This window comes from Misgurnus anguillicaudatus, chromosome 20 (genome assembly GCF_027580225.2).
Source record: "Misgurnus anguillicaudatus chromosome 20, ASM2758022v2, whole genome shotgun sequence".
Lineage (NCBI taxonomy): Eukaryota > Metazoa > Chordata > Actinopteri > Cypriniformes > Cobitidae > Misgurnus > Misgurnus anguillicaudatus.
The window spans coordinates 8982233-8996674 of record NC_073356.2 but is presented as its reverse complement, the minus strand read 5'-3'; the positions used below and the strand labels follow the sequence as shown (position 1 = coordinate 8996674).

The 14442-nt window shown below is 38.0% G+C and overlaps 1 protein-coding gene across 4 annotated transcripts in view; it reads right to left on the bottom strand.

The window, feature by feature from the left end:
• LOC129454481 (uncharacterized) overlaps positions 1-12115 on the bottom strand; it is a 55725-nt gene extending 43610 nt beyond the window's left edge. The window contains exons 1-5 of one of the 4 annotated variants that reach the window (XM_073858067.1): positions 11814-12114; positions 11259-11712; positions 9562-9618; positions 6165-7214; positions 1689-1771 (exon numbers count right to left, since the gene is read on the bottom strand). In XM_073858067.1, the coding sequence (XP_073714168.1) occupies positions 1767-1771; positions 6165-7214; positions 9562-9618; positions 11259-11712; positions 11814-11975 (1728 nt within the window). In that variant the 5' untranslated portion in view covers positions 11976-12114 and the 3' untranslated portion in view covers positions 1689-1766. Of the gene's footprint in view, positions 1-1688; positions 1772-5503; positions 7215-9561; positions 9619-11258; positions 11713-11813 lie in introns of those variants that run through there. The other 3 variants (XM_055219019.2, XM_055219020.2, XM_073858068.1) reach the window with 3 other exon arrangements.
• Positions 12116-14442: the final 2327 nt, after the last annotated feature.

The following is a 14442-nucleotide window of genomic DNA, read 5'->3' as shown; positions in this document are numbered from 1 at the left end:
TGTTTGTTCTAAACTGTGTTTGCAATGGTGGATCAGTTACTTTTCTTCACCTATCCTAATGTTTTAATGTACTGTAAATGTCTCCAAATCAGTGCTGCCCTGACGGCCTGTTAGACTAATAATTTGAATAAGAAATCATTTGTATTGCGTATAGTGTCGAACGCGGCCATCCGCGTGTAGCCGCGGAGACTATACTCGGAAAGCTGCGCGGACGCGTGCGCGCGCGAGCCGGACGCGGAAAGAAAGTATACCCGGGCCTTAAGAGCCCCCTTCCCTTACTGCAGCATCTGTCGAGGCCAGAAGAGGCCCTTATTTTAAGTCCCCCTTCCCTTCCCTTGTTGCAACGTCTGTCCAGGCCAGAGGAGGCCCTTCTTTTTAAGTTCCCCTCCCCCTTCCTGACTATTCTTTTTAAATAATTTAAATAAAGTTTCATTTTAATTTACTTGTACCATGTGTGTCTGGTCATTGGGGTGGCTTTGGGAACCTCCTCGAGGTGAAAATTAGAAAGGGGCGTGACCTCATAGCATCTGGGTCCGCCCCGACCTGTGACAAGTGTTTGGCTCATCAAATTCTCCAACTCAAATAACCCTAGGTAATTTAACCCTACCTGCAAAGACTTGGGTTAAGAATTTGGGTGTTGTTTTTGATGATGGCCTGAAATTCGACAAGCAGATAAGTTCAGTAGTCAAATCCTGCTTTTTCCAGCTTCGTCTTTTAGCCAGAGTAAAACTAATTTTATCCTTTAATAATTTCGAAAGATTAATACATCGACTATTGCAACTCACTGTACTACGGGATCAGCCAGTCAGCTTTATCCCGGCTACAAATTGTTCAAAATGCAGCAGCAAGACTCCTAACAGGCACTAGAAAATGGGACCACATTACTCCAGTGTTACGTCAGTTGCACTTGCTGCCTGTACGATATCGTGTAGATTTTAAAATTCTTCTTTTGGTTTTTAAATCTTTAAATGGGTTGGCCCCTACTTATCTTTCAGATCTATTGATAGAACACTGTCCAGTTATGTCTCTAGGGTCTTCAAACCAGAAATTATTATTTATACCGAAATCGAAGTTGAAAAGTAGGGGTGATCTCACTTTTTCAAATGTGGGGGATGATTGTGGAATGCGTTACCTTTTACTATTAGATCGGCTCCATCCTTGTCTGTTTTTAAATCTAGGTTAAAAACCTATCTTTTTGATTTGGCATACGCCTAAGGGATGAAATGTATTGTAGGTATTGTGTATTAATGTATTTTTATTGTTGTTATTTATGTAAAGCACACTGTTCAACTGGTGTTGTGTTTAGTAGTGCTATAGAAATAAATTGACATTGACATCTTTTCCAGTTGAATGGTAAGGCTTATTTGGTGGTTATATAGATTATTATTCAAATTATCCTGAAGTTGAACAGCTCCATCACACAACATCGAATTACGTGATTCAATGCATGAAAAGCATCTTTGCAAGGCATGGAATTCCTCATATTGTGCAAAGTGACAATGGTCCTCAGTACACTAGTCGTGAATTCCAACTGTTTGCAGAACAGTATGGCTTTAAACATACTACTTTAAGCCCCCTTTGTCCAAAGGCAAATGGCAAAGCAGAAAAAGGGGTACAAATTGTAAAAAGACTTTTGAAAAAAAGCTGCAGCAAGCAGTTCTGATGTAAATCTGTCTCTCTTGAGTTACCGTTCTTCTCCACTCAGTTGTGGATTATCTCCTGGTGAGTTGTTGATGAACCGAAAACTGCGTGACACATTGCCAAAGTTATCCTTGAAAACAGAAAACAACAGTCTATCATTGAAAGAGATGCAACATTTTAAAGAGAAGCAGAAAGAACATTATGACAAGGGAGCTCGACATCTGACATCTCTTTCTGAATGAGATACAGTTAGAATTGAGGAGCCTACTGGATGGAGAAAGAAAGCTACAGTCCTAAAAGAGGTAAATCCAAGATCATATCTGGTTCAAACAGAAGATGGACAGACATTGCGGAGAAATCGACAGAGCTTGCTTAAGACTCCAGAGTAGGGCTGCACGATTAATCGTATTTTTATCATGATAACGATATGCGTGCTCCGCGATTAATTAATGACAATCGTCGCGATTAATGTGCAAAGACCAAGCACAAAACACACGTCTAGAATCAAGCAATGTGTTTGTTATAGGCGGAGTCAGAGTAAACGGAGTGTTTCTTTGCAAGTTCAGTCTGTGTTAAGGTAGAAATACGTTAGCATCACGAGATTTACAGTTATTCGAACATAATGGCAGAGCAACAAGAAGAAAGTGCAGAAATATGTATGTTTAATTCCCAAAAAGGGTCATATAGGCCTACTCCATTGTTTTGATAATTCGGATTTGAGGAAAGTGATGTTGATCAAGTCATGAGTCTTGTGCAAACTGTGCTCCTGTTCCATCCAAACGTGAAATATCAAGAGTTTCAAAAGCTGAAGACACAAATCCCCAACCATCCACGACACAGACAACAATAACGGATCGCGTATCATGTAAGTTATAGCCAAAGATATGTGTCCAATAAGCACCGTGAGCAGCAAGGTGCTTAAAAAAAATATTGCCACATAAAAGGCATATCATAGGCATTTTTTTATTAAAAAATGTTTTGTTTTTATTTTAGTTTAATTCTAATTTGATATAAATATATATTAGAGCCCTGCATTTCAGCCTTTTTACGCCCATTGGGTCGGGTTTCGGACCAATTTTAACATCATAGTTGATATGCGGCCAGGCCTCTGGATTTTTAGGCTTCTCCACCTTTATATATAATAATTTAATTAAAAGAAATGTTGAGACATTGATAAATTGTAAAAGAAATACGTTTAACCTATTGCACGAGTCCACTACGCACATTTACAACGCACCTGTTGCAACGGTGTTTAGCGTCTCCGCCAGCAGCAGGACCTTCAGCGCATCGGGGAATATGGAGAACTGAATAAAAACCTTAAATACTGTGCATAATCTATAAAAGACTTCTTTCGGTAGTCATGTAAAAAATGCGCTGTAAAGCCTTGAATTTTAATTGATGCATAGCGTACGTGTAAGGTAAGGCAACCTGCATGTTTATTTCGTTTCATGTTTATTTCGTTTTGTTTTGATTCATTATTTTTCTGCACCCCGCCGCGACTGCGAGCAACAGAGCAGCCCCCCTCCGCTTTTTAAAAATAGTGTGCTGATAATAAACATTTAAACTAACATTGTTATATGCTGAAAATATACATATTACATAGACTTTATTGTAGGCAAGTGAATTGTTGATTTGAGAGGCTCATTTGATCAAACAAGTCGTCAACATGACGTTAGCTGTCTGCCGCTAACCGCTTGGTCATTATCAAAAACCTTAATTTAACAAACAAAAAAGGCTCTAAAATAAATAAAAGATATTTTATAATTTTGACAGTTAAAACTGAACTGCTTTAATTGCTGCAATAGTCGTACAGCTGTAAGGAATCTGTGTAAGGAGTTATTTTTGTTATTTCTGCGGATTTCTTTTTGCGGAATTATTTTAAATGTTTTAAAAAGATCTAAGAGAATTGGAGCTGTGGATATTACAAAACAATAAAATATTTTATAATATAGGAATATAAAATGTATATAATATTATATACATGGCTGTAAAGTGTAATAAAAATACTGAAGTAAATAGAAGTTCTTCACTAAAAGAATGATCGTATTTTTAATCGTGATCAAAAGTTTGAGCAAAACAATCGTGATCATCATTTTTCCTGGAATCGTGCAGCCCTACTCCAGAGAAATGTCCTCTTGTTTATGAGCCAACCCTGTCTGCAGAACTGCAGTCTTGTGAAATGCCTCTTATTGATCTGCAATGTCATGAAATGCTAACTCCGGGTATGTTAAATTCTGCTGAACAAATTCCTGAACTCAAGTTATCTGTACCAAAGACTGACATGCCTCTATTACGGATAACTAATCGAATTTCGAAAAGTTCCTGTTTGAATGGACTTATGATAATGAACTGATTGTAGATTTTTTACATATATTGATGAATTGATTGCTGATTTTTTTTACAGTTGGGCTGATGTGAATTATTAGTAATTGTGAATCTAATGTGTTGTTAAAAAAGGAAGATGTAATAAGTATCTATTGTGATGAGTACTGATTGATGCCTGCAGGTGGCAGTAATGTGATATAAGATGACGTGCATTCCCTAGAGGGAGGTTGTTGTAATGGAGACATGCATTGTGTGCTGGACTAAATAAAGACGCCAGTACCATATATTCTCATTATCTTTATTTGTTATCTCTGGAACAATAAAACTGATATGTGTTGGGTCCCCGCTACGAAAGCAGTAACAACTAGAAAATGCATTTCCGGAGGAACTGCAAAAGTGTGCTTGCTCTGGTGCCGCAGATTTAGTTTGTGCATCCTCATATTGGAGTCCCAAGTTCATGTACGAAGTTTGGTTTCAATACGTGAAAGCGTTCTTGAGATATAAACTACTTCCTGTTTGGCGGCGTAAAATTTTAGAAAAAATGTTTTTTCTTTTGATGTTGTTCATCCTCACATTGGAGACCCAAATTAATGTACAAAGTTTGGTTTCAATACTTGAAAGCATTCATGAGATATAAACTACTTCCTGTTTGGCGGCGTAAAATTTTAGAAAAAAAAATTTCTTTTGATGTTGTGCATCCTCACATTGGAGACCCAAATTCATTTACAAAGTTTGGTTTTAATATATGAAAGCGTTCCTGAGATATAAACTACTTCCTGTTTGGCGGCGTAAAATTTTTAGAAAACAAAATGTTCTTTTGATGTTGTGCATCCTCACATTGGAAACCCAAATTCATGTACAAAGTTTGGTTTCAATACATGAAAGCGTTCCTGAGATATAAACTACTTCCTGTTTGGCGGCGTAAAATTTTAGAAAAAAAATGTTATTTTCATGTTGTGCATCCTCACATTGGAAACCCAAATTCATGTACAAAGTTTGGTTTCAATACATGAAAGCGTTCCTGAGATATAAACTACTTCCTGTTTGGCGGCGTAAAATTTTTGAAAAAAAAAAGTTCTTTTCATGTTGTGCATCCTCACATTGGAAACCCAAATTCATGTACAAAGTTTGGTTTCAATACATGAAAGCGTTCCTGAGATATAAACTACTTCCTGTTTGGCGGCGTAAAATTTTAGAAAAAAAATGTTATTTTCATGTTGTGCATCCTCACATTTGAGACCCAAATTCATGTACAAAGTTTAGTTTCAATACGTGAAAGCGTTCCTAAGATATAAACTACTTCCTGTTTTGGCGGCGTCGACGCACATTTAGTTTGAGCTGTGACGGGCAAACGCTTCCGAAAATCAAAAATCCTTCTAGTAACTTTTGTGAGGCTTGGTCCAAGGATCGTGTACGTGGATTTTCGTAAAGTTTGGACAAAATTTGTGACCTGTGAACCTTTTTTAAGGTTTTGTGTTCTATCCAATATGGCGGAAGAACGACATTGATCTGTGACCTTATCTTCTCAAGCAACTTACACCGGTACTGCCCGAACATTTTAAAGTTTGAACGGTGTCTCTGTGTCAAACGGTCTAATCGCTAGAGCTGGCCAAAAAAATCTACCCGGGAAAAATAATAATAAAACTTAAGAAGAACAATAAGTGTGCTTTTGCAAGCACACTTAATCATAGTTATTTACAGAACAAGCGGGAGCCCAATGTCCCTTTAGCTTTTCCTATCTCTGTCCTGACATGTGATAGAATTGCTGTGTGGCTGGAGAGTGCCGCCTTCTTTCTAATCTACTGCCTATTTGACGTCATTCTGAGATTGACACAGGGCCAAAACCAGTTACTGTTAAGTTAGCACTTCTGAACATCCGTTCACTAAAGAACAAATCAATGTGAAGTAATTCATAGAAATGCATTGTTTTTGTTCTAGCATATTATCAAGGCGAACATTCAGGTGGAATATACGCAGTCAGTGTGTAAAGCGTTTAAGGCACTGTGACAATTTCAGTGTAGTTTGTTCTTCAGTGTGTTTCTTCTGATGATACTGAAGACTTCCAGACTGAGTGAATCTATCTCCACAGATCAAGCAGACATAAGGTTTCTCTCCTGTGTGAACTCTCTCATGGATTTTTAAGTGACTTGACTGATTAAATGTCTTATCACAATGAGAGCATTTGAAAGGTTTTTCACCTGTATGAGTTCTCTGGTGCATTACAAAATTATCACGCCGCCCAAAACTCCTCCCACAGACACTACAGTGATAAGGTTTCTCTCCAGTATGAATTCTCTCATGGGCTTTTAAGTTACTTGACTGATTAAACGTCTTCTCACACTGAGAGCATTTGTAAGGTCTTTCAACTGTATGACTTCTATGATGCCTTACTAAACTATTATGCCGCCCATAACTCTTCCCACAAACACTACAGTGATGAGATTTCTCTGCAGTGTGAACTTTCTGATGAACTCTGACATTAGATAGATAAGCGAATCTCTTTCCACATTCAGAGCAGGCGTAAGGTTTCTCTCCAGTGTGAAGTCTCTCATGGATTTTTAAGTGACCTGACTGAGTAAACGTCTTCTCACACTGAGAGCATTTGTAAGGTTTTTCAGTGTGAATCCTCTTGTGGCATATAAGATTAGATTTATGACAGAAATGTTTATCACAGAATGAACATTGATAAAGTTTCTCTTCAGAGTGATTTTTCTGGTGTGATTTTAATGAAGCTGAAAACTTGTAGGCCTTGTCACATTTACTGCACTGATACGGTCTCTCATTGGTGTGTTTAAACACATGTCTTTTCAGATTGCTTTTTTGTCTGAATCTCATCTCACAGTGAGGACACTCGTATGGTTTTTCTCCTGTGTGAATTCTCTGATGAGCATCAAGACTTTGTTTGGTGCTGAAGTAATTTCCACATTCAGTGCAGCAGAAAGATTTTTCACCACTGTGTGTCCTCATGTGAACTTTCAGCTGAGATAAGAAGTCAAAATTCTTCCCACAATGCTCGCAGTGAAACTTCTTTTTCTTCTTCTTTTCTCCGTGCACTTTTGAACGATGAAGTTTCTTCTCTTGTAAGGTAGTAAAGCTGAGTTTCTGTTCTGTGTGTTTTCTCTCATGTGTGTCTAAATGTCTCTGTGAGCTGAATGTCTTTCCACAGGTGATGCAGGAAAGAGTTTGTGCTGTCAGTCGATCTTCTGATGTTGAGGACGTTTCTCCATCACATGGTTCACTCTTCACATCTGAAAGAAACATGATACAATTTTATTCTCATTACTTTTATTAACACAAAGCAGCATAAATTTAGATTCTGTATCTTTATCTATATTCACACAGATACAAAAGACAGCTCTCAGTGCTGTTATTATAGCTGGGTCATTGCACATTAGAAAAAATAACATTTTGGAAACGACTCCATCTAATTTTTATATCATTTTGTTAATATCTTATTAGAAGAATAAAGAAAAACATAAACATAGTGATCAAAGACAAAATATGAAATGCAATGCAGTGAGTAATTCACTAGCTGTGTCTCATTTCATTTAATTTCGAAGGTTGCATCCTCATGAGGACTCATCCTCTGAAAGATGTGGTCTACAGAGAGTCCTTAACCAGAATTAAACGAGACGTCTTTCAGAGGACACACGGGCAGGAAATGAAACAGGAAGTATCACGTTGCTATGCCAACATGTTTACAGCAGTATTGTTGAGCTGTAAATGAATAAGTAAATAATTTTTTTATATAAATTTGGAAAGAAATTTCACACGAAAATGTGTTTGCTTGTTTTATTTGGGCTAATGCTTGAGGAGTTGAGGCGAATGCACAACAGATATCTGTTACAGAGGAAAATGAGGAGGATATTAAGAAGAACCAAATTTATCAGTTTTTAATCTGAGATTTAAGGCGATAATTATTATAATTTACATTTATTTATTTATTTTTCAAATAAACGGTTGTTGACATCAACGCAAAGAATTGTGGGCTATCTGCAGCAGCAAAGGATACACCTCATGTATCCTCCGAATTCCTGTGAAAAAAGAGCGCATTCGAAGGTCGCCTTCAGAGTCCCCTACTTACATTACTGAAATGAGACGGCCTCAATGACGTATGCAACCTTAGAATGCGACCTCTAAAGGGCGCAACCTGTGAAACGAGACACAGACACTATTTTGTGGAAGGGTAGTTTGTATTTTGCAGATGAACCATTTTTATTTGTACAAAGACTTTCACAATCCTTGTAGCATTGAATGGCTTGTAAGGGGGAAAATTATGTCACCCATCCATCCGTTGGCCCACATGGCGGAAACCAGCGGCATGGTGAAGGATTTAAGCGTGTTCGGTCATTTCCGGCTCTTGCAGATGACGTTTTGGCGTTACGTAATTTAGGCAGATTTATCTGACTCCAAAGATAAAGATTTAGTTTATATTATAATACAAATCGGATTGATTATTACTTTTAACACTTACAGAATTTGGATGGATGTTTGTTTATTCTGATTAAGCTCTGGTATTACACTCGTTCATTCAGTTCTCATAGTCGCACATGATTCTAGTATGGGCATTGGGCCTTATAATTAATATTATGGTCAATGGTCATAAGCAAATCAGTGTTGGTCGTTGCCAGAGGTTGGACTATACGCTTAATCGGCCGCTCTCTGCGTGCTTAACTTTAAACATAATTTATTTAGCCCCCTTAGAGGTGACACTTAATTATTACAATAATTATTTCTAACCAGAGGTAATGAATAGAATAATATTGAAATAATCAGAGGTTGAGGCTGACCCTATTTAGAGTGATCAGAAATGTTACTCTAAACGGAATTACGTATTGTAGCCTCCACGCTTTTAAGTACACTTAAACTAACACCAAGTGCTAGTCGTATCTCTCAAATCAAAGATACAGCATCATGGGGTGAATTTCCAAGTACAGAAAATCCCCTAAACCATTTACAACATTTCCTTAAATATCCAGAGAGACAAAGCATAAAGGAATTTGGTACTGATTGGTTGTTGTAAAACTCAGGGATGTCCTTAATTTGCATACAGTGGGTGACTGGTTTATGTCTATGATGGGAGGTATCTATCAACATTGAGTGAAGTTTGCTTACACTTTAACATTGAATTCTGTTGTCATATGAGTGAGACGATTGTAACCACTTGCATTGAGTGAAAACAAATAAGATCAGTTTCAAATTCTTTTTGCATGTATAATGTAGCATTTCATATACAGTTTGCTTTGAGAGAATGAGAATACAGATGTATGACACCCTAAGGGGCTGGACACACCAAAACTTTTAAACGCGGCTGAAAACGCCTTGAGGATGCTGAATGCCAGCTGTTTTTCAGCTGAGTGCCAGCTTTCTTCAGCTCAGCGCTTTGGTAGCTGTGATACTTCAGCTGTGAGCCTTGTTGTTGCTAGAGGTCAGAAGAGAATGGGCCGACTGATTCAAGCTGATAGAAGAGCATAATAACTGCTCATTACAACCGAGGTATGCAGCAAAGCATTTGTGAAGGCACATTACGCACAACCTTGAGGTGGATGGGCTACAACAAATAGGAAAAAGAGGCTACAATTTGCACAAGCTCACCAAAATTGGACAGCTGAAGAGTGAAAAAATGTTGCCTGGTCTGATGAGTCTCGATTTCTGTTGAGACATTCAGATGGTAGAGTCAGAATTTGAAGTAAACAGAATGAGAACATGGATCCATTATGCCTTGTTACCACTGTGCAGGCTGGTGGTGATGGTGTAATGATGTGGGGGATGTTTTGTTAGCACACTTTAGGCCCCCTAGCGCCAATTGGGCATCGTTTAAATGCCACGGCCTACCTGAGCATTGTTTCTGACTGTGTCCATCCCTTTATGACCACCATGTACCCATCCTCTGATGGCTACTTCCAGCAGGATAATGCACCATTTCACAAAGCTTGAATCATTTCAAATTGGTTTCTTGAACATGACAATGAGTTCACTGTACTAAAATCGCCCCCACAGTCACCAGATCTCAACCCAATAGAGCATCTTTGGGATGTGGTGGAACAGGAGCTTTGTGCCCTGGATGTGCATCCCACAAATCTCCATCAACTGCAAGATGCTATTCTATCAATATGGGCCAACATTTTTAAAGAATGCTTTCAGCACCTTGTTGAATCCGTGCCACATAGATAGGGATGCACCGATCCGATATTCTGGATCGGTATCGGACTAACCGATACCGATCCAGACTAACAGGACCGATCCAATTCCGATACTGCACGTTACCCATGGTTGTCACTGACAAGCGATTAAAACGACAAAGTATTATAAAAGCACCATAAACGTTTTTATGCACTATAATCAAAGTCATCTTACACTCAATAGCTTCATGTGAAGGAACAAATGCACATTTAAAGATATTAATGTTCACAGAAACACTGTAACTTACTTGTAAACTGAGTTAATCCACTGATGAGAAGCGGATGGATGAAAACGCGTCATTCAACACACGCACACACACAATAATTGTAACGTTAGGCTTTATTAAAGATCTGATTTTATAAAGTCTCAGTAAGCTGTTGGATGGATGCAATTCAGTATGTGCTGAGCACACGATGCATGAAATCTCTTTGTGTTTTAATAGTTATGAACGTAACTTTCCATTGCGGAGCGAGGATTCCCATGTGAGTGTGAGGACGCTTCTAGAGCATCAATGCTGCACCTAGGAAGCACAGTATTGCGCAGAATGCGCACTCAATATGATTTAGGCGCATCAACTCTGCACCCGAAATGTGCATAAAAGGTCCGGTTAAGTGCATAATTCCCAAAATAACCATCTGCACACTAAAGCTTTTTTACTGTGACTTTTTGCGCAATTAAGGAAAATATATTTAGCATTCTTATTTGATCAAACGTGCCTATTTTATTTTCTCCTAAACACTGCCATGATAAATAATTACTAATGTTCTTGTAACTTGTAAATCATTTTTAATTATTGGTTTTTAATATTATAATTATGTATTATATAATTATATTATGCTAGATTTAGCAGAAAGCACTATACACATTTATATATAGTGTGCGTGTGTCTGTGTGTGTGTGTCTGGGTGTAATTTAAATTGCTCAAAAAAAAATACATGGTATCGGTGCATCCCTACCCCAGAGTGTTAAACGGATGAGTTACAAAAAAATGAACCCCCTCACTTTTGTCATGAAGGGCAAAATTAAACAAATAAAAATGTCACTTAACTTGTAATTGTAACAATGAGCACTCAAATGGTATAAATACAATAATAGTTAAGGAGACTTACCTGATGGATTTAAATCATCTGCACGATTGTCTTCATCTTTTTCAGTGTGATCTTCCTCTTCTGTGGGTTCTGTTTTAATCTTCATCATCAGGTTCCTGCAGTCGATCAGTTTGACTGAACACATCTTCAGTGTGGTCTGCAGGATCTGCTGCTGTTCTCCAGCGTTACAGACAGAATCCAGAGACTCTGTGGAGGTTTGATCAGTAGATTCCTCATCCTGTAAGCCCTGATTACTGTCACACACAGTGTCCTGAGCGTCTGTGGGCTTTGACTCAGTATAAGAGAGTAAAGTGAGACTGAGCTCTGAGTCCTGTGTGTGTCTGGATTTCTCTTCAGAGAGTTTAGAGTCCAGCAGTGGCTGTGGTGTGCGGCTCTGATCTCTGCTCATCCACACTGAATCCAGACATCCATCAGTCACATACACTGAAGATTCACAACAAACCACATCCACATCCTGACAATACAACACAACACACTCAGTGTAAGATTATAAATGATTTAATGTTGTCAAACAGACAGAGTGATTCATGTAAAGGATGTTTAAGCTGTACAAACCTCTCTCTTCACTCCTTCATCTCCTCTTGACCTCAGCTTTGTCTCCAGTAACGCCACCTCTTTCTTCAGCTGAGAGATTTCTGTGATGAAATCATCAATATCCAGCATGGACAGATCAGTTCCTACTGATTTACAGCACATCTCATCTGTCATCATCAACATCTCAACACTAAAATACACAGAGACAAGACTCTGTTTACACTCAATAAAACACTAAAGAAGAGAGAAAACACTGATACACAAACACATCACACGTGAGCTCTTTCTTTCTTTCTTTCTCTCTCTCTCTCTCTCTCTCTCTCTCCCTCTTTCTTTCTTTCTTTAGTGGGTTTATCGGCGGACTAAAGAGCTGCAGAGCGCCTCCTGCTGTACTGGAGAGAGAAAAATCATGACAATAGAAAAGCAATATTAAAGAATGGCAATATCAGTGCGATTTATAATTAAAAGGAAGACACTGAGTGAGGAAAATCTATCTATCTATCTATCTATCTATCTATCTATCTATCTATCTATCTATCTATCTATCTATCTATCTATCTATCTATCTATCTATCTATCTATCTATCTATCTATCTATCTATCTATCTATCTAAAACACATTTCCATATAATAAGGATTAAATCAATTAAAAATCTCTATGATAATAAAAATTTTCTATGAATGTATTATAACAGGTTATTTTTTATAAAATACATCATCACAAATTTATTATATAAAGTTTAAACAATGACTTCAACACAATATAAAATTTAAAACAGATATTTATTGAAAACTTAATAAACATTTAATTCATCTTAGGTGTTAAATTTGACAAAACTTTAAGACATGTTTTATGATTAAAAGTTTAAATGTCTAACAAAAGTATAAAGGGATGCAAACATTCATTATTATATTATTGTCCATGTGAAGAGACAATAATTATTAAATTAACTGTTTTTAATATATTAGGCATATAAGATTAAGAATGATGTGAGCATATTATTAAAAAGTAAATAACCTGGTTACTTGATGTTCGTGATGTTAGGACATTTATTTTTAATTAATAGTATTTTAATTTTTTTTACAGTTAAAATTTTTGGTGGAAAAACTAAATATCTGCAAAATAATTACTTTAGTTACTCTAATTGCAATGTTGAATGGGAAAATATTTGGAATAAGGGCTGTCAATCGATTAAAATATTTAATCTAGATTTATTGCAGGATTGTCATGTGTTAACTTGTGATTAATCACAACTTAATCACACATTTTTATCTGTTCTATAACTTAATTTAAAACTTTTCAAGTTTTTAAAACTCTAATCTATATGGACAGCATAGACAAATATGGATGCTTTATGCAAATATGTGTTTATTATGAGAAAGTTAGGAAAAGAAATTCAGTTAAAGATTTTTTTAAGGTTTAAAAACAAAATCACAGCATCCACACCTTAAAATTACTGGTAAAAATAGATTTGGCATACACAAAATAAAAAAAACTATATTAATATATGATAATTAAAAATATTTTTATAAGTTAAAGTAACATAAAAATATATGTTGATTTTACAAAAAGGCTGTATGTAATTGAATTAAAAATAAATGGAATAATAAAATGAAAGAGGCTTTTCAATTAAATGAAACACAGAGTTTTTATGAAATCTGAGCAAACACGGCCCAATCAATGAGAAAAACAAGTTTAACATTTCTGTCAAACATATCTTGGATAAATCAGGTAAAGAGTTGAGACAATAAAAATAAACACTGAACTTTTGTGCCCTAAGAGGACGAGGAGGCAATCCCGCCCACATGTGCTTCCCAGGTCAACCCTCCCGCGGCCTTACCTCAGTCCGTTTTCCTTGACGTGTCTGAGCGTGCGGCCACACGGCTCAAAATCGAGTGGCCGGCTCCACAGAGCGCCAACGACCAGGAGAGGGGCATTTATGATGGGAAAGTGCTGGGACCCCCTCCCGGCCTGAGAAAACAACTCTTTCCTGTTTATTCTTCGTGCGCTAAGCACACGAGGCATTATTGGAACGACCCGCTAGACCTTAAACAAGGTCTCGCAGGCCTTGAGGTCAAGGACATGGTGGCTCTCAGCTTGGGCGACCCACCCGCGATTGAGCTATCGATCGCCAGACACCTCAACCCGTCCAGGGCTGCTTGCCCCCCAAAGCCGGTCTTGCCTAGCTAGATGGACTGCTTTTCTGCCTCGGTTCTACAGGCCTCATATAAGTCCTCGACTTTGGCGGTAAGGGCTCTTAATGTTTCCTCGCTCCCTTCCGCCCACCAGGCAGTAAATTTGGACGACTTGGGGGCTCAGCTGGACAAGGGGGCCCCTTCGCCGACTTTGTGAAAGGAGATCCTTACGGTAAACGACCTGGTTTTCTGCAATGCTCGACAGGCCGTTTGCGGCGCTTTCTGTGGCGGGGGAGCGTGCGCTTTGACTAAACCTGTCGGGCCTTCCCGACAGCGAGAAGAGGCAAATCACTGGTGCTCCAGTTGAGCCTGGTCAGGCTCTTTTCGGTGTGACAATAAGAGGAAAGAGAATGAGGCTTTCAAGCTCTGCCTTCCCAGGAAGCCAAACCCACGTCAGGTGCCCCCTGTATGTTTGCCTAACCCCCCTGCCTGGGTTGGAACCCGCATCACAGCA